Source organism: Triturus cristatus, chromosome 2_1 (genome assembly GCF_964204655.1).
Source record: "Triturus cristatus chromosome 2_1, aTriCri1.1, whole genome shotgun sequence".
NCBI classification, from domain to species: Eukaryota; Metazoa; Chordata; class Amphibia; order Caudata; family Salamandridae; genus Triturus; species Triturus cristatus.
This window is the reverse complement of record NC_140581.1, coordinates 419,560,821-419,580,538: the sequence shown is the minus strand read 5'-3', so window position 1 is coordinate 419,580,538 and position 19,718 is coordinate 419,560,821. Positions and strand designations below refer to the sequence as shown.

The window sequence follows — 19,718 nt, the reverse complement described above, 5'->3', positions numbered from 1 at the left end:
TATGTTTATAACAAACACTCACTTTATATTTCACGGTAAAGAACCTTAAATCACACTATGTTTATGCTTTGTTACAGCTCTGGTGAACCCCATATTTGCAAAGATCAATTAATTAGACATACACCTCGTATATGAGAATCAAGGACGTTGTATGCTTCATAGTACAACCACTATCCCTTTCACGATCTTTAAATCCTTGGGAAGGCATTCTGGGGCGTGTCACAGCTGGATGGTTAGATGTGCATTAGCTACAGTCGAGACTATTATCCGAATGTTCAATTCTGTGAAAAGGTAGCGTTTGCAGCGTGAGAGGTTGAACAATAACTATCTAAATTAATTTTCTGCATGAAAAAAGTTCGCTTTTTCTGGTAGCCACAAAGTTTAGCATCGAACAGTAGATTCGCTAGCAATTTTGTTTAAATACCAGAATGCAAAACCCTACATATTTCACCCTATAATATGGCTGTCCGGTTTGCCAAATGTCATAGTCTCAAATAAATTGCAATCTAAAATAGAAAAATACGCGGTATTTTTGTAACAGGCTAAACACGTTAACTGTCACAACAAGCATTGGCATAGCCAATAGGTCTCGCTTTTTGGTCCTTGTAAGTGTTTAGCCATGCATCACATTATCCTGGGTACTGTACCCCCAGGGATTGAAGAGCTATAGCAAAGATGTACTTGTCACCTGTTTGCCTTTTATTGCTATATTTGGGTGTTAAACGGGTGCTAATGAGGTGCAACCAATGTCCATTCAGTGTTACCAAGTTTTTCCAATGCAATAGGTCTAGCATTTGTGAGAGTTTAAGCTATTGGCACTGTAAATGATAATGCCGTTTATTTATGTGTTTTGATAATTAACACATAATTAAAAGGCATTGTCATTTACAATTGCAGTAGCTCAAACTCTTGTAAATGCGAGAACTATTTCATTTCAAAGAAGCAGACGACATTTTTCCGAGCTGCTTGGAAAGTGAAAGCGCGCATGGCACGCTGAATGGTGCAGGTAAGCACGTTGTGCCTGCAGTGGGAGAAACTCAATAAATAAAATAGTGCTTACAGACTAAATAGGACCTACCGTGTAACAACAGAAGTAAAAGGGCAAGTTCGCATGGGAGGTTACAAATGAAGAGAAGGCGGTACTAAGGAGGGACTGACAAGCCTATTAAGGAATCAGAAGCCAGCATTTACTAAGGACAATGACACAAGCCGATGACAAATATGGGCGGAGAGTAGGCAGGACTTCAAGTCCATACTCGAATACAGCATGCAGAGCAGCGCATGCGCTGCCCCAGCTCAACCTAAAAACAAAGAAAATGTTGTTTGTCAAAGAGGAGACCTGGCAATTACACAGAGGAACGCTTATCTATTCCAGTAAAATGGCCTCTGCTTCAATAAGGTGGCAGAATTGCCTTTACTTAAGGGGACTTCGTTTTCTGGACTACAATCAAATATATTTGATAAGTTCAGGTGATGTCACAAAATAGAAGCGAACATGTTATTTAAACTTTATACTAGTTGTAATCTAGCTGTAATTCTGCTCAGCCTGCTACTGGGGGCCTATCAACGGCCCCTGCAGCCAAAACCTTCATGGGGTCCCCATTCAGCTCAATGTCTAAGAATATCTGTGCTGCAAGATGTGGGAAAGTCAGGCTCCTCTCATCACATTAGAGGGGGAGACAGGGCTTTAAGTGGGATGGAAAAACTGGGTGGGGGTGTCTCAAAGGGACATGGCCGATATAATTAAGATAATTAAGGGCGTGGCTTAAAACCTCTATGCTAAAAATATGTGTTCATCATATTGTACCGCCCAACTGGTATTTTCTGCTTCTGTTATTGCCTCCACATATATAATACAAGTAACATTACACCTACAACAAGCCAGGATTATTGGCTTTGTCAAAGGTTGTTAGTTGCATAAGATAAATATACTACATGCATGCAAACAACTATGACTTTGTTGTATATAATTTTGAAAATGCTTTAGTTCTTGCTCAAGATGTTGTGGCGTAGTGGCTACAGCTGCCATCTCTGGAGCTGAGGAAGCAGGTTTGAGGCTCAACATCCTGCATTTCTGGGCAGATCACTTATTCGCCCGTGCCTACCAAAAAAATAAATGAATATGCCCTTGTTGGTGCTCATGTAAAGCACTTCGAGTTTTGCAATATAGAACTCTACAAAAATTAAAAGTTACATAAAAAATAGCGAACTGCTGTAGAGTTAAGATTTTGTTTTCCATTCTGAGCGAGTGCGAAAATGGAGAGCCCGATAGGGACTGCCTCGGCACCTGCTTTTAGGAATTGCGGTGCAGAGCACCGGCAGGACCTGGCCCACTTAAATTCCTTGAGGGAAGGCGGGGTGGTGGGAGTGGGTTTGGGGGAGACACAATTTTCTGTTACACCACTCGTCGCCACATTTACTAACGTTTGCAGAAATCCGCATAGGGCAAACACTCTTAAGAAGGGGTTGGATTCCCTTTGTTCCTTAGGTGCCTTAAACAAAGCGTTGATATTTTATTTGTAAAACCAGGCATTTTGTAAAGTGTTTTTGCTCTGTCATGTATGCAGCCCCAGCGTACATGTAACGGATTGCTAAGGGGCATTCGAAAAACAAAAAAAAGCGAGATGAAAATAGAGCATACAAGGGGAAGGTTTTAAGATTTATCTTAACAATAAATCTCGTTTTTGGCTTTAAAAAAACAAACCTGGTGCACGGCCCCTAATGATCTGAATAAACAACGGGCTTGAATTACAGTTGGTTTCCAAAGATCTGTTGGAAAGAAAAAGAAATTCCTTCAAGCAAACGGAAATATATGCAGTTCGTCCAAACAAAAAACGTTTTCCTTGCAAACTGTAGACTGTTCGTGATTTTGTTCATGCCACAGCTGCCCTGGCCTCTAGTATCATCCGTCGGTTTTCCTGAAGAGCACTCCTGCTAACCAGTGGCCTTCCACCTCTTCAGCTGGGCATCTGCGTTTAGGGGATATGTGTGCCATTGATCTAGTGAATCGCACGTGCACGGCAATTAAGCAGCTGGCTGATTGGACATGGCATAAACAGATTAGCCTCCTCCTGCAGGGCTGAGCAGCATAGATCGTGCCTTTTATCACAAAGATTCCTCGTTGAGGCAGACACCAACAGGCCCACTGCTAACTTAACAAGAACGAACAGCCAAAATAAGAAATATTCTTGCATATGCTTCTGATATTTCTTATTTTTCCCAGTGGCATAAATGACATTTTCTTCGGAGGTTTTCACACCTCATATCTGGCTGGGATCCACAAACCAAGGAATAAACAAGCAAAGGGGTCGGCGGTGGCGACAGCGGCAAGCACGCAAGTGGTGCGCGCTCGCTCCGAAAGTTAAAAAACAACCGATAAAACACAAGCGCGGCCCGAGGCCGCAAAAGTTAACTGTTAACTGAGAGGGGGACGCACCATGACGAGAGAGGAAAGCCAGATGGCGCCTCTTCTCGTCATTGTGCGCGTAACCGCACGCTCTATGCCACCCAAAGAGCTGTGGTCAGGCTTTTTAAAGCCCACTCACTAAATGTCTCTCCAGTGCAGCGCATGCGCTGGCTCAGGCGAGACCTAAAAATATTGTGGCACGAAGATGAATTGCATGTAGGGAGGGAGAGCAAAACGGACTGCAGGAAGTCTATGAAGGTGTGGAGGGAAGTAGGAAAAGAGAGGCTAGTAGCAAAGGTTGAGAAAAACAGATGCTGCTGGAGGATGGGGCCGGAGAACGAGTGATATGGAAGGGGGTAGAAAAGAAAGAAAAGGGTTGCTATTAGTAAAGGGGTAGACAAACGGGTGCTGCAATAGTCAGCAGGATGACTAGCACTGGGTGAGAGGTGGGGAGGAAAATATTTGCTTAAAGGAGAATGTCGACCAGAGGAGGCTAGGACGTTGATATACCTTTTGAGTCCTGGTTTCCAGCAGCCTTTTGCTTGTGGAAGCACGTAGGGCAGTGGCGGCTGTCTCTGTATGGGGTGATGGAGTGGGGGAGAGGGGAAGGCATGGAAAAGAAAAATAATAAACTTACCTTATTCACCGTCGCACGTCTCTCCTCTGTCCTTTCTCTCTGCCACCAGAAGCACCCAGACTCCCGAACTCTCCCAGCCAATCACAACGCTGCAGGAGTAGTGTCATGATTGGCCTGAGTGGCCTGTTTGGCTGCTCAGGCTTGTACCTGGGAGCCTGGGCATGCTCTCCACTGGGCTGTGCAACACAGCCAAGCGGAGAACATGCCTTCACTGGGCTGTGCAACACAGCCAAGTGGAGAACATGTCAAGTGCACATGACTGTTTAGCCGTCCCTCTGGGGCCGGCCAAGCCATCATATGCACTTAGGGAGGGAGTGAAAACCACTCCTGCTCTCTCTGACGGCGGCAACCCCTGCCCCGCCCCACCCGACCTGGCTGGAGTCCCACAAACAAAAATATAATGATAATAACTTCTTGTTATTATCGTTGTATTTTCTTTTGTACTGCTCAACGGGCAGTGGGACGATGCTTCTCCGCCTTAGCGGAGGAGCTGCCACTGACACAGTGCTTAATTTGTAAGAAAACATAAGTGCCAGGGACCTCATTAGGCCACTGAAGCTTGAAAAACCCATTACTCCTGACAGTGCTGTAGATGATAGTACGAACACACCTACCAGCCATCTCACTCATACAAGTGTTACACTTAAGACTATTCCAGGCCCCCATAGCTCTAAGAATGGCTAGGTTGGCAAGTATATAGTATTTTTAATGTATATTGAATTTATAAACACCTGTTGTTATGCTCATCACTAAATAAAACAGACAGCGCCACCATGTGGCAGACTGTCATAAGTATCAGTGTTAGCAATTAAGTGCTGGTCCCTGGCACTGGAAACTACCAGCTTAAATAAAGCACCGGGCAGCAGGGATGATTTGAGCTTCCTGGAGGTGTGCTCTGCTTACATAGGACACTCTATGTGGCCTTACAGGAGGACAGTGTTAGAAATAGGGTCTCTAGTTGTCAGTGGTTTGAACCCTTTCCAAGTAGGGACCCTCACTCTAGTTAGGGTAGGGAGTAACACATCTAAGATAACCCCTGCTTCACCCCCTTGGTAGCTTGGCATGAGCAATCAAGCTTATCTCAGAAGCAATGTGCAAAGCATTTACACACACACGCGCACACACACACACACATACACACACACGCACACACACACACACACACAGAATGAAAACTCTACAAAATGAGTCCACGCCAGTTTACAAAAATAGCCAATATTTATCTGATAAAACAAGACCAAAACAACAGAAATCCAACATACACAAGTCAAACTATCACTTTTAAAAGATTAAGCAAGTTCAGTCCAAGGAAATCAATGGATTAGTTTGTTTTAGCACAAAGTACCATAGATGCATCAGAAAAAATCAAAGATGGTGCAAGACACTGGGGAGGTGAGGCGCCAGAAAAAACAAAGTGGTGCATCGTTTCCTTGCTACACAGGGGAGGTGATGCGTCAGTACCTTATTGCAGGGGAGGTGATGTGTTGGTTCCTTACTGTGGTGCAGTGTTGATGAAGAGTCGGCGTCAAAGGACAATGAGTCAGAATTCCAGACGCGCAACGTTGATGTGACAGCATCATCAATTTTTCTTTATTTCGGTCACCAAGACCATAAAAGAGTACAAATAATGCAACAATAATTATACAGAGTAAAATAGCGATAATGATTCAGAAACATAAGCAATTAGACTAAAATCATCGAATAAATTCATTCGATTGAGAGGACTTAAGACAGTGTGTACGGATAAACCACATTGAGGTTAGAAATTTCGCAACCGCAAATACAATAGGAGCAGAAAGATCTGATTTCAATATTCTGTAAGCTGGTGCATGCTGTCTGAAACCCATATTTCTGAGAAGGGGACGGAGCCAGTAATTCCTTGGTCTTTGATAGGCCGGGCAGAAAAATATAACATGCAAATCTGTTTCAGAGAAGTGCGCACAAGTGGGGCAATGGGCTGTGTGATTTGAATGTGCCCACAGAGCCGTGTATGCCCTAAGCGGTAATGTGTTAAAGCGCCATTGCATGAAAAGTTTCCTAGTCAATGATGGGCCCATATCATCAAATGTAAGCTCCAGGTGATAAAAATCTTTGAACCCCAAGAAATGAGCTGTAAGGGAGCCCTCACGGGAGCTCAAGATGGCAGCTTTCAAATTGTGTTCATAATAAGCCTTCGAAATGAGCTTTCGGGAGACCCTGGGACAAGCAGATGCTGGATCATACCATAGTTCTGGTCTGCCAACTGCCTCACAAATGCACTTAATATAGCTGAGCCATGGGATTTTAATGGTTTTGCAAAGGCGTAAAATCTCCGACAGCTCAGCTCTATATTTCAGAAGATCCGGGGAAGACCATATTTTACACCAGAAAGTTAAGGGTTTGAGACCCAGAACCTCTGAGATCGGTCTTAAGCCCAGATCCAATCTGAGAGGCAAGAGTGGGGTGCTAGATGGTAGAGCTGTTAGTTGCCTAAGGAAATTATTCTCCGTGGTCTGGAGCTTCTGTCCTGACGTATGGCCCCCTAATTCAGCTCCATAAGTCACTGTTGCTCTGGCCTGGTTTTATAAATTTGCAAACGGGGCGTGAATGGCCTATAGATTAGTCCTTTCGTCATCCTTGCAATACCCCCCACAAACTGAGAGAGTTTCATATTTGCCTTGGTTTTGTGGGGGTCCCACGACATGGACTGATTGATTACTACCCCCAAGTATTCAATCGTATGAACCCGCTCTAATCTTAAGGTCCCTATAAGGGGGGATTCGCGGGTTTTGGGGGGCGGGTTGAAGATCATATACTTAGTTTTTCCAGCATTGATCTCCAGTCCGCGGTCCGCGCAAAACCGCGTGAACCCATCCAAAACCCGCTGCAAGCCCATGGGGGATTTAGAAAGCAGCAGGGTATCATCCGCAAACATGATTGCGGGGACCCTGCTGCCGTCAAGCTTAGGGGCATCGATGTTGTTCAGCTCATTGAGATAACTTATAACCCCGTTGACGAAGAGGCAGAAAAGGGTAGGTGCAAGGACACAACCCTGCCTAACCCCCCTGTCGACGGGGAAGGCATCCGAGAGAGAGCCCCCCCTGCCACATCTTACCCTGGCAAAGTTTCCCTGATGCAGTCTCCTCAAGTTTGTTAAGATGTCCGCGGGAACCTCAAGGTCCAGTAATACAGCCCACAATTTGTCCCTGGGGACTAGGTCAAAGGCAGCACGTAAATCCACGAAAACCGTATATAAACTGCCGCCCTCGAACAGCACCGTCTTCCAGTAGATGAGGTTCAGGCGGAAGATTTGATCAGTAGTTGAAATACCCCTTTGGAACCCTGCCTGGTAAGGGCTCATGATCGCATTCACCTCGATCCAATCCTGGAGGCGATTTAATATAAGTCTGCCAAAGATCTTTTGTGGCACATCAATAAGGCTAATAGGTCTGTAGTTGGCTGGGAGCAGAGGAGAACCCTTTTTAAAGATTGGGACAATCTCTGCGCCCAGCCAAGTACCCGGTACAGCCATGCCTTCAAGGATAGCATTGAAAAGGATCGTGAAGTAGGGCGCCCAAACATCCGGCTCCTGCTTAAATAAGTCACCAGGCATGCCATCCAGGCCTGGTGCCTTTCCAGATGCCAGACCAACTACAGCCGCTCGCACCTCACCCACCGTAAACAACTCCCCAGTCCCAACTAGACAGGACATAGGGGTGGAGCATGTCAGGTCATCCCGTGGTAATTTATATAGAGACTGGAAGTGGTCTTGCCATACCTTGGGTGATATATTAGGTTGTATGGCAGAGGCAAGCTCCTCCGAGCCCGTGTTAACACAACACCAAAATTTGCGTGAGTCCCCTCTAGCCAGAAAAGTAGTAAGTCTTGCCCATTTGTCGTGCTCCCATTCACTTTTGGCATTGGTAATCAAAGACTTATAGGCAGCTCTTCTTGCCCTGACTTCCTCTTTGCCCTTTCCCTCTTTAATTGAGAGCAAAAGTTCGGTTTTTGCCTTTCGGCAAGTGTTGTTATACCAATGGGGACCGGCAATTTTTCTGTTAGACCTATTTATATTCTGGGTTAAGTATTCGGAGAGTGATTTCACCAGATCACCATGTATCTGCCCCAATTGGGTGAGTGTGTCCTGGGAAGTTTCTTCCATCTTGAGTGCCTGGAGCTTTTCAAAGACGGGAATTACCTGCGCATATAGTTTGGGTATCTTCCCAGGGTGTGAAGCCAGTTGCTCCCATTTTACTCTACGCCTGTTGCTTGCAAGAGCCAGGCCGTCCTCATGGTGCACCCTTTGTGGGTCTCTGGCCTCAAGCCCCGGATGATCATAAGCTAATTCGAGGGCATTGTGGTCACTGTCATCTCTAATTATGACACAAAAGTCTCTGATGTGTAGCCATGAAGTCAGGGGAACCAGGACGTAATCTAGACGTGATTCACTGCCCACTCGATTAAAAGTGCATCTGGAAGGGATATCAGATTGAAACCTTCCATTGCAGGCCCGAAGGCCAAATTTCAGGGACAAGGAAGTAATTTGTAGGGCTAAGGGGGAACACGATTTTAGGACTGGAGCCTGTGGGGGCGGGATGGACCACAAAAGGTCCTCCTCCAAGGACAGTCCTTCCAATATGCCTGGGAGGGGCTCATACTGGCAGTTTAAATCACCTCCAATTAAAAAAGGGTTACCCTCTGGAATTACATCAAGGACCGACACAAGCTTCGCAATTGTAAGTGATTCCTGTGTGATGTTAATTGGCCTTGAGTAAATATTTATCAATAGGAGGCTTTGGGAATTAGGCCATTCCAGCAATACAGCTAGGATGTCTTCTGAATTTGTCGGGAAGATGGAAGCCCTACAACCCAAATCAGTTGCCACCCATATTGCTAGGCCACCTGAGGGACGCCCTTTTCCCCCCCAAATTGCATGAGTAGAAAATGCTGCAATACCCGCGTGGGTGGTGTCTTCCCTTGCCCAAGTCTCTTGGAGTAGACAAATATCTTTGCCCTCGATAAAAGGGCTCCAGGCCGGATTATTCCATTTAGTAGCTAGGCCCGCGACATTCCAAGATAAAATCTTGAGGGGAGACTGGACGACTGTCGCAGGATGTACAATTGAATCAGAAACCGGACCAGAATTCGACCCCATAGATAGGTTAGAAGCAAAATTGCATTCATGGGGACACCTGTTCATGGCCAATTTGGATGCAGGGCTAATAATCCCTAAGCATCCTTCTGCTTGCGGTGATGTGACAGCAAGCGCAGCGTTGATTTCACAGCTATGACTAGGTGCTGCGGTAGAGTTGGAGCGGGTGCTATGTACGTCGGTGACACGGTACTCAAGACTCACGCTGCAGTAACTCTTTTGATCAATCAGGGAGTTTTAAGCGCACTACTAACCTGTGAGGGTCTCAAGACGCTGGGGGGGGGTGGGGGGGCAGCAGTTCCGTTCAGTCGAAGAGCCAGGTCCTTGAGGGCATTCCTGAAGGTGTTCAGGGAGGGAGCGCGTCTGAAGTCGGTAGGGAGCTTGTTCCAGGTCTTGGCCGCGATGTAGGAGAAAGTTCTTCCCCCTGTTCTGGCTCTGCGGATGCGCAGGGTTTCGGCGAGGGCGAGGTTGGTGGAGCAGAGGTTTCTTTTGGGTACGTAGAAGGTGATTCTCTCGTTGAGGTATTGGGATTGTGTTGTGGAGGCATTTGTAGGCATGGTTGATTATCTTGAAAGTGACTTTCTTCTTGACGGGGAGCCAGTGGAGCTTCAGTAGGTGTTTGCTGATGTGCTCGTGTCAGTGGATGCCGAGGACAAGTCTGGCTGTGGTGTTCTGTATCATCTGGAGCTTGCGGAGTAGAGACTTGTTGATGCTGGCGTAGAGGCTGTTTCCATAGTCCAATCTGCTGGTTATGAGTGCATTGGTGACTGTCTGCCTTGACTCGGGAGGATCCATTTGAAGGTCTTTCGAAGGACGCGGAGGGTGTTGAAGCAGCTGGATGAGACGGCGTTGACCTGCTTGTTCATGGAGAGGGAGGAGTTGAGTACGATGCTGAGGTTTCTGGCGTGGTACGTGGGGGTCGGAGGGCTGCCGAGTGCGGTGGGCCACCAGGTGTTGTTCCATGCAGACGGGGTGGTTCTGAGTACAAGGACTTCTGTCTTCTCTGAGTTAAGCTTCAGGCAGCTGTTGCTCATCCAGGATGCGATGTCCTGCATTCCTTCCTGGTAGTTGGGTCTGGTGGTGGTGGGGTCCTTGGTGAGAGAGAGGATGAGCTGGGTGTTGCCGACGTAGGATACTATGCTGAGGCCGTGCTGTTTGACGAGGGCGGCTAGGAGGGCCATGTAGATGTTGAAGAGGGTTGGGCTGAGTGATGATCCCTGGGGTACTCCGCAGTTGATTTCCATGGGTTGGGAGAGGAAGGGTGGCAGTCTGATTCTTTGGCTTTTGCTGCTGAGGAATGAGCGGATCCAGTCGAGGGTGGTTCCTTGTATGCCGGCGTTATGTAGTCTGGCGGCGAGTGTGCGGTGGGAGACGGTGTGATATGCTGCTGACAGGTCGAGTAGTATGAGGGCTGCGGTGTGGCCTTGATCAAGGAGGTGCGGATGTCGCCTGTGGCAACGAGTAGGGTGGTCTTGGTGCTGTGGTTGCTGCGGAATCCAAATTGGGAGGGGTCGGGATGAAGTTGTCTTCGATTAACTTTGTTAGCTGTGCGTTGACGGTCTTTTCAGTGAGTTTTGCCGTGAAGGTGAAGAGAGAGATGGCCCGGTAGTTCATGAGGTCCGTGGGATCTGCTGAGGGTTTCTTAAGCAGGGATCTGACGTCTGCACATTTCCAGTCAGGGAAGGAGCCAGTCATGAAGGTGGCGTTGATGGTGTGTTGTATTTCTGGTGCAATGGCGGTGGTGGCTCTGTGGTAGATGCGCGGTGGGCAGGGGTCCGTGGGGGCCCCCGAGTGGATGCTTTTTGTGGTCGAGGAGGTCTCTTCGTTCGTGATCGGTGTCCAGGAGGCGATGGTGGTCTGGCTGGTGTTGCTGGAGGGTGCGGTGGTTGCAGACTCAGGTGTTTGGTCGGTGAAGTTGTTGTAGAGGTTCTTGAATTTCAGGTGGAAGTACGTTCCAAGCTTGTCGCAGTGGTCCTGGGAGGGGGTGATGTCTGTAGATTTGGGGATTTCCTGGATGACTCTGAAGAGCTCCTTGGAGTTGCTGGTGTTGGCGAGGATTTTGCTGTGGATGAAGGTTCTGTTGGTGGTTCTAATGTGTTGGTGGTATTCCGTCATCACTTTTTTGTAGGTGGTATGGTTTTTGGGCGTCTTGTTATTTCGCCAGTTCTTCTCGAGGCTTCTGCCGGTGCGTCTGGCTTCTTGGAGGCCGGCGCTGAACCAGGTGGCTTTCCTGTGGTGCTGTCTGTCGGAGTTGCGTAGCGGGGCGAGCTTGTCTGCGCAGCTGGAGATCCAAGTGTGAAGTCCCCTGGCTGCGAGGTTGACGTCAGCTGTGGCAGTGGGGGTTTCGCGGTTGAGGGTGGAGTTGTGCTGCTTCTCGGTGACTCTGTTCCAGTTTCTTCACGGTGGGCGCGGAGCAGGTCTGGGCGGCTTGGGTTTGTTGACGATGAAGTGCATGCAGTGGTGATCAGTCCACGGAGGTTGCGTGGGGTGGCTGAAGTGGGTTCTATTGGAGAAGGCGTCGCTCAAGGTGGAGAGGCGGAGGGAGTTTTTGTGCACGATGGCGAGTCCTTCTCCCGGTTGGTTGGGGCTGTCCTTCCTCTGGATCTTGTATCTGTCCAGGACGGCGATGGCGATTTCGGGGGCGGAGGAGGCATTGATCCAGGTTTTTGTAAAGAAGGGGACGTCTGGTGAGAGGGTGCCAAGGAGGTCCCAGATCTCAACAGTGTGTCTGTGCAGGGAGCGCACGTTGAGGAGGATGCACTTCAGGGCTTCGGTGGTGTTGGCGTTTGACGTGGGGGCGGTGGCCATGGTGGTGTGGAGGGTGGTGAAGGTTCGGTGGCAGTGGCGGCAGGAGAATTAGCTGTGGGTTGTTTTCGGGGTGGACTGCTGGCAGTTGTTGTTTCTTCCAGGGTCGAGTGTGAGGAGGGTGGCTGTGTCATAGTGGTGGATGGAGGAGATCCAGGGGTTCTGGGGCTGGTCGCGGTCGAGTCGCGGACGGACGCAGACAGGCTTGGCGCGCCAGCGGCGCCACCGCACAGTGGCCGCCATTATTTAGGGGAGGGCTAGGGACGTGCAGCTGGAAGGCGGGAGTGGGAACCGGCAAGGGGAAGGGGCCGCAGGGGTACCAGCGGTGGAGACCTGTGGCCTGTGGTGAAAGGCATGGTTGATGCTTCAAGCTGAAGCCATGCTTCGATGAAGGAAGCGGCGATGCGGCAATCTTTTGCAGCAATGCATTGAGAAAGCAGGCGCTGAGAGTCGATGTGTTTATTTTCTTCTTAAGATCACCAGGTTGCACTTCCAAGAGCCCGTTAAGTGAATTTAGATCCACTTGGCAAGTCAGGACTCTCAGACGAAGAGCCCAGGCACTGGTAGGAGAAGTCTTTGATGGCCCTGAGACTTCCTAACATGAGACAAGCACGCACAAGTCCTTGGAGAACCTTGGAGCAGGATATAGAAAGCAAAGTCCAGTCCTTTAACTCCCAGGACAGAAGCAGCAAGCAGCAGGCCAACACAACAAAGTAACAGGCAGAGTGACAGTTCCTCCTACAGCATCCAGCTCTTCTTCCTGGCAGAATGTTCTCAGTCCAGAAGTGCTCTGATTTTGGAGTGTCAGCGGTCCAATACGTATACCCCTTTCTGCCTTTGAAGAAGGCGAACTTCAAAGGAAAGTCTTTGTATTGCACAAACCCTGCCTTTCCTTGACCTGGCTCCAGACACACTATAGAGGGGTGGAGACAGCTTTGTGTGAGGACAGCCACAGCCCTATTCAGGTGTCAGTGACAACTCCTCCCACCACTCTAGCTCAGGATAATCCATCAGCCTGGTGGGCCATCAGGATATGCAAGGCACACCTCAGCTTCCCTAGTGTGACTGTCTAGAGGAAATGCACAAGAGCCCAACTATCAGCCAACCCAGACGTGTATTCCACATACAGGTAGAGGCCACAGAATAATTAAGCAAGAAAATGCCCACTTTATAAAAGTGGCATTTTAAAATATGCAATTTAAAAACCAACTTCGCCAAAAGATGTATTTTTAAATTGTGAGTTCAGAGACCCCAAACTCCAAATCTCTCTCTGCTCCCTATGGGAAATTACATGTACAATATATTTCAAGGCAATCCCCATGTTACCCTATGGGAGAGATAGGCCTTGCAGTAGTAAAAAATTAAATTAGCAATATTTCACTTTTAGGACATGTAAAACACACCAGTACCTGTCCTACCTTTTAAATACATTGCACCCTGCCCACGGGGCTGCCCTGGGCCTACCTTAGGGGTGACGTACATGTAGAAAAAGGGAAGGTTTGGGCCTGGCAAGTGGGTGCACTTGCTAGGTTGAAATGGCAGTTTAAAACTGCACTCACAGACACTGCAGTGGCAGGTCTGAGACAAGTTTGCAGGGCTACTTTTGTGGGTGCACAATCAGTGCTGCAGGCAGACTAGAAGCATTTGATTTACGGGCCCTGGGCACACCTGGTGGACTTTAATAGGGACTTATTAGTTATTCAAATATGCCAGTCATGGGTGAACCAATAACCAATACATTCAGACAGCGAGCATATGTACTTTAGCAGTGGTAAAGTGCCCAGAGTCCTAGAATCAACAAAAACAGGGTAAAAAAATAGGAGGTAGAAGGCAAAATGTCTGGGGATAACCCTGCAAAAATGGCCAGGTCCAACAGACAGAAAGGAAGAAGAGACCCGTTTTGTGGCCTATTCATGTTTTTTTTCTATTCCTACCTTTGTGGAGTGCCCGTAGTGTGAAAAATCCACATGTGTGTGGATAGGAAATATGTGAAGTTTCACAAATATATTTCTAGTCACTTTATTCTGCATTTTTCTATGTAGGTCTTCTATTCTCCCACATAGGGGCGGGCTCTTTAAAGGTATTGCCGTATGTTTAGCTACCTCATTAGTGCTATGTCTCCCTGAGCACCTTGCTCCAGCCCACATCCACTAATGATTTTACCCGTGCATAAATGACTCATCAACATGCAAAATTGGCTTTGATTTCACCTGTCAGTTTTGTACGCAGATTCTGTTACTCTTTCCGTGTGTAAATTGGATTTATGAAGCAAAAATATTAGAATCTGGCCCCTGGGTTTTACTATTATCAGTTTGAGAATATTTGCATAATTGGCCACCCAGCCTCTTGCCAGTAGCGTTTTCATTTATTGACGTTTTGCACTTCCTTCTATTGTAAAGGGTGCCACTTTGGGCAGGCGATATAAAGTAGCACGCTTAGGGTGCCAACCAGTGCTGGTGCCACATAACTGGAAGAAACTCAATAATTGGATTTTAGCACCTGGAGAGCGCTCCATGTTGTAACTTTTTTTCCTTGGAGTATGGAAAGTGCTAGCACCTCCCCTGTTTGTGGTCAGTTCTTAACTAGTTTGCACGCTATTAATAACAATTTTATGGTCCTAAATCAGATCAAGTATAATCTCAGGTACAAATCCCCAACATTAATCTGTGTAATATTTTAGAAAAGATTAACAAGCTCTGTCCCTCAATGTATGCATTTTGTACTTCTATAACTATCTTAGTGCTCCCTTTGTACGGAAAGATTTAATAACGAACCTCTGCCCGTTTAATTCAGAATCATTGGATGTGTTTTTTTTTAATATGGCCTAAGAGCATTAAAGTCCTGTTTTAAGTCTGAATCTCTTTGTGTGCATGCTCTATAAGAACTCTAATGCAGTAAAATAATCCATTCAGAGAGCTCTTCTAATAACTCCTAGGCTATTGCAGTGCTTTTTACCTGAAGCATCAACACGTGTTTTCCAATCAGCACACAATTTAGGCCTGAAAATATATTATGTACTTATGCGTTTCTGATCCTTCACAGTTAACCACATTCCCTCTGGAAAAACAGAGTGGCTGCAATTCGCTTTCTGCAGCCTGAAGAATGTTTAAGTAGAAACTCTGCCTTGAATTCCCTCTCTTGGCTCAAGTTACTAGGTGGTCCCAAGCTACCCGAAGTAAAATTTATAAATCTAACCCCTAGTCTAGACATTTTCCAGCACTGACTGAAGTTCAACATAATATTAATGTCTAGCCGGCAAAGTGAAATTCCCCATGGTGAGCCTGCACATGACTCGAAAGTTAACCTTTTGCCAACTGCTCCTTCTGTGCATGGATGTTGTTAAAAATATGCAGGCATTTCTGAATGGGCCTTTTAAAACAGAAACACCTTGGCGTGACCCTTTGTTTCTCCTTCTGTTTGTCCAGGCTTGGCCTCCGTGGCTGGAATGTGCGAGCCTGAGAGGAGCTGCAGCATTAATGAAGACATTGGCTTGGGTTCTGCCTTCACCATTGCGCACGAGATCGGCCACAAGTGAGTGCGTTTGCAAAATTCCACATACTATGACATGCACTTGCCTTCGAGGAAAATCCCTGATGCAGCTGGTTTGCCCGAAGGTTATTTACTTATCCAACTGGAAGGCTCAATATTAATTCGTTTTGGAGAAAGGTGGAAGCAACCCATTCAAGTTCAGCACAATTCGTTTATTTATTTTGTAAACCTTTATTTATTCTTTTCATAACAAAAACACAAAGAAAAAGCAGGGCCAGGTGTTACATATATCGATACATCGGTATTCAGAATTCAATCAGGCCTCAGCATTTCACCACTAACAGTAAATACCAAAAGGCGACATGGTGAATTTCGCATTCAGTACAGCAGGAAAAATACGATTTTCATTGAAACAATAGCGGTTGGAATGGAGCGATGGATAAAATAAAAAAAAAGGCGATACATCTTAGTCGATAGTGTCGTGACTAATGGTGCAAAGGGACGCGGTGTTAGCTGGTGAGTCGGGGATGGACTTGGAGGGTCCGAAACAAGAGTCATTAAGTAAGTGCGGAGGGGTTGCCAAACATCTTTGGGTCTGGAGGAGGGAGGTTGTAGGTGTGGCGTAGACTTTGCTGGTCATAATCTTGAGTCATGTCGCAGCGAAGGGCAATTCTCTCTTTTAGCCAATAATAAAGCAATGGCTGAGAATCGGGGGAGATTTTCTGGGATAGAGGAAGCATTACCCAGGAGATCCATAGAAGGGGAAGGCTTAAGTGTCAGTGTAGTCATATGCGATAGGATCTTGAAAACAGCTGTCCAGTATGTGGCAATGACGGGGCAGGTCCATGTCAATTTCCGCACAATTTATGATAGACTGGTACTGGGCAGCACCATTGTCATCCTCATATAAAGAGTGAAAAATAAACATGAATGTCGCAATGTCTCAGAAGGTGTGGGATACAAGGTATTCACCTTTAAAAAAAATTAAAAATGCTTCGGAGGAGGGAGTGCAGCCCAGCCGAAGTGGCAGTTTTTTCAATATATTGGATGGGGAGTTGAGAGGTTTTGGAGAATGTGATGAAGGCCATATTGTACTTATTGTACATGGCTTACCCATAATTGCTATCAACCTTCACATCACTTATATGGGGGATTTGTGTGGGCAGTATATACAGTGTAATTCTACATGCTACCTGTGAGAGTTGTTCCTTTCAATAGGATGCAGTGGGTAGGACAAAGGCTTAAGTTGCACTTATGCAACATCATACCACTGCACAATCTGTAGACCATCTGTGATGCCACAGATATCTACAGTCCTTCCCTCTTGCATCCTATTGGAACATCAGAGACTCCTCGATCAATTCTCACTGCCTCCTTGGGGTCTGTACCATCCTGAGGGAATCAGAGACAACATATACTCTGATCAGTGCCTCACTTGGGTCTGTACCCTCTTGGAGGAATCCGAGAAAATGTAAGCAGTGATCACTGCCTCACTTGGGTCTGTACCATCCAGGGGGAATCCGAGAAAATGTAAGCGGTGATCACTGCCTCACTTGTACTTCCTTGTGCCGATAAGATGTGGTAGAATTTATTTAAAGTACGAGCTGCTGGCTTCACCTCTTCTGTCGCTCTATGTTTGTACAGGAAAAAAGGCAGGTGAAACAATGGCATCTCCTGTGCTGAGAATACTGTCATTAACCTCACCCACTGCTAATTACTCGGGGCAGATCCCAGTCCATCGTATTTTTGCCCACCACGCCACCTGGGACAGGAACTAGCCTTATTCTCCAGTAGGAACAGTGTCATCAGACCTGCCAAACCAGGTTCCCTCTGCATGGAACACAAGTTAGGCGTTGTTAGTGAGGGATAGTACTGTGGGAAAGTGCGTACGGAACCCATGTCTGAGCACTTAGGGCATCAACCTGAGGGGAAAAAAACAATAGTTGGAATGCATGAATTAACCTCAGCCACTAGTAATTAGTAGAGGCCGCATCACAGTTCATTGTTTTTTTCCACCATACCACCTCAGTAAGAAACAGTCACACGCAAATTGTCTTTTGTTCTGCTTCAGTAGGAACAGTCTAGGCTGAACTGATAGGCTAGATTTCATCTGAACGAGAACACAAAAACTCTACACTCATTTCAGCTTGGTTAGATAATAGCCTACTGAAGGAAAGCCACAGCTGCTGCTCACGCTCTCTTTCAGCTCCCCAGGCATTTACAAAAGGTCTGATGGGTAATCCAATACTGTCTCTTTCACAGTATCCTCCACTTTGTCTAGGTCTGTGGGCACCAAGGGATTGGAGACTCAGTTGCTGTGCTCATCAGCACGGATGTTAGTATGGCAGACCTTCTTAGTGCAGTAGCAGCATACATCAGGCTTAGTCCAAGACCGTGCATCAAGGTCAGCAAGATACCAGGTATTTTTTTTATTTGATGGTGAGAAAGTTGTGAATGCTGAACGTTGTGCAGGATGATAGGCAGGAAGCTAGGTATCTCTAAAAACTTGACCTGTATTTAGAAATTCTGAGTGGAGTCTGTGTTTCATGGCTTCTCTTTTCATTGTCCTGAACTACAAGGTTGGAACAGTGAAGTGTAGGAGGAATGAAGGGAACGTATTCAACTTAAAATTACCAATGCTTACACCCCAAAAGAAAAATATCCCCAGTGGGTATGGCTGGTAATAATTTGTCTCCCCTTTTAAATTGTACAAATCTGTAGGATAATTGCAGTACCTTTGCCTTGCTCATCCCACTACATTCATTGGGGAGAGGAGTTGGCTTTATGGCTAGGGCGGTCGACCTCGAATCTGGGGAACGGGTTTCGAGTCTCGGCAATGACACTGAACATCCTGTGATTCTGGGCAAATCACCTAATCTCCCTGTGACTAACAAAAATGAATGTGTCCTCATGTAATGCAACTGGTGTTATGTAAAGTGCTCTGATACCCGGGTCACGATCGCGCTATATAAAACTCTGTAAAAAATAAAAATTCAAAGGTGAACTGAAATCATATACAGGTCTACCTAACAATGAGCAGAAGATACCAGTTCGCAAACCTAAATCAGGGATCCTTTCAAAAAGGACCAAGTCCCATCACCCACCAAAGTGGCATGCTTCATCATCTGGGACCTCCCATTAACCCCACCTGGTGCGGTTAAAGAGCTACTACTCCTTAAATTACTTTAAAAAGGAGGAGCTCGGAGGAGCCTAGCGCGCAACCAAGATGGACGCGTAGGCACAGGGCTCCCCGGACCCTTGCCGCTCCTCGCAACTTATCCTGACATTATCCTGGATTTGTGAACGGATTCTGGAAGATGAACCTTGGCTGAATCCATAACTCTTTTCAGAACGAAAATCGGACCTGGGAGACCTGAAATATAGCGTCTTGCATTTTGGAGGCCCACCTGGAAGCTGTGCCCGGTGCTTTGGTGAACTGTGGGGCCGGGGAGTAGTTGAAAAACAACGGCATCGGAGCCTTGCCAATGACCGCGCCCCCACTTTCGGTTTCGCTTTTGCACTTCTGCATGGCCTGATTGAGGAGCTGCTTCGCGCGACTGGGGCGTCCTCCGGCCTTTGTACTGGACTGATTTGTGCCTTTTTCTCCACTTTTCCGAGCGGGCTCTCGGACAGTCGGTGTCTGATCTGCTGGCACCCCTTTGCTATCGGTCCTGGCGGGCCCCTCCGGTGAGCATCGCTTAACATGGCGGGCAAGGGGGATCCCGAGAAACGGAGGACCAAGACATCCCACCATGGGGGACCAGTCCAGAGTAACATCATGGATCGTTATACCCAGGGTAAAGGATCCCCCGGGCCAGCAAGTGCCGCCGTGGAGGACTCTGGTGGTGGCCCGTCCGTGCCCACGGAATTGTCGCTGCAAGACGTTGTATGTGCCATCAACGGCATAAGGGAGACCATCGCCCTGTAGTACGAGGCTCTGGCCCGTAAAATTGACACGGTTGCCATTGATGTCACGCTAATTCGGGCGGATCTCTCTAAGACTAACGAGAGGGTTCAATCGCTGGACTTGAGGACATCCACTCTTGTCACGGATGTATCAGACCTCCAGGCAACTCTTGGCGATCTAAAGTCGGCGAACGACACGATGTCCCGCCGGCTGGAGGATTTCGAGGGTCGGGCACGACGCAATAATATCCGCGTCATAGGTGTGCCGGAGACTCTCGACAATCGTCCGGTGGACCTCATGGTCGAAGATCTAGTCCTCAATCATCTTGCTCCTTCAGGCCTGA

The 19,718-nt window shown here is 47.2% G+C and overlaps 1 protein-coding gene across 1 annotated transcript in view; it reads left to right on the top strand.

Annotated features, from left to right (window-relative positions):
- ADAMTS6 (ADAM metallopeptidase with thrombospondin type 1 motif 6) overlaps positions 1 to 19,718 on the top strand; it is a 1,840,341-nt gene that overhangs the window by 776,628 nt on the left and 1,043,995 nt on the right. Inside the window, exon 9 of the mRNA XM_085631708.1 lies at positions 15,405 to 15,510. Coding sequence (XP_085487834.1) covers positions 15,405 to 15,510 — 106 coding nt within the window. The remainder of the gene's footprint in view (positions 1 to 15,404; positions 15,511 to 19,718) is intronic.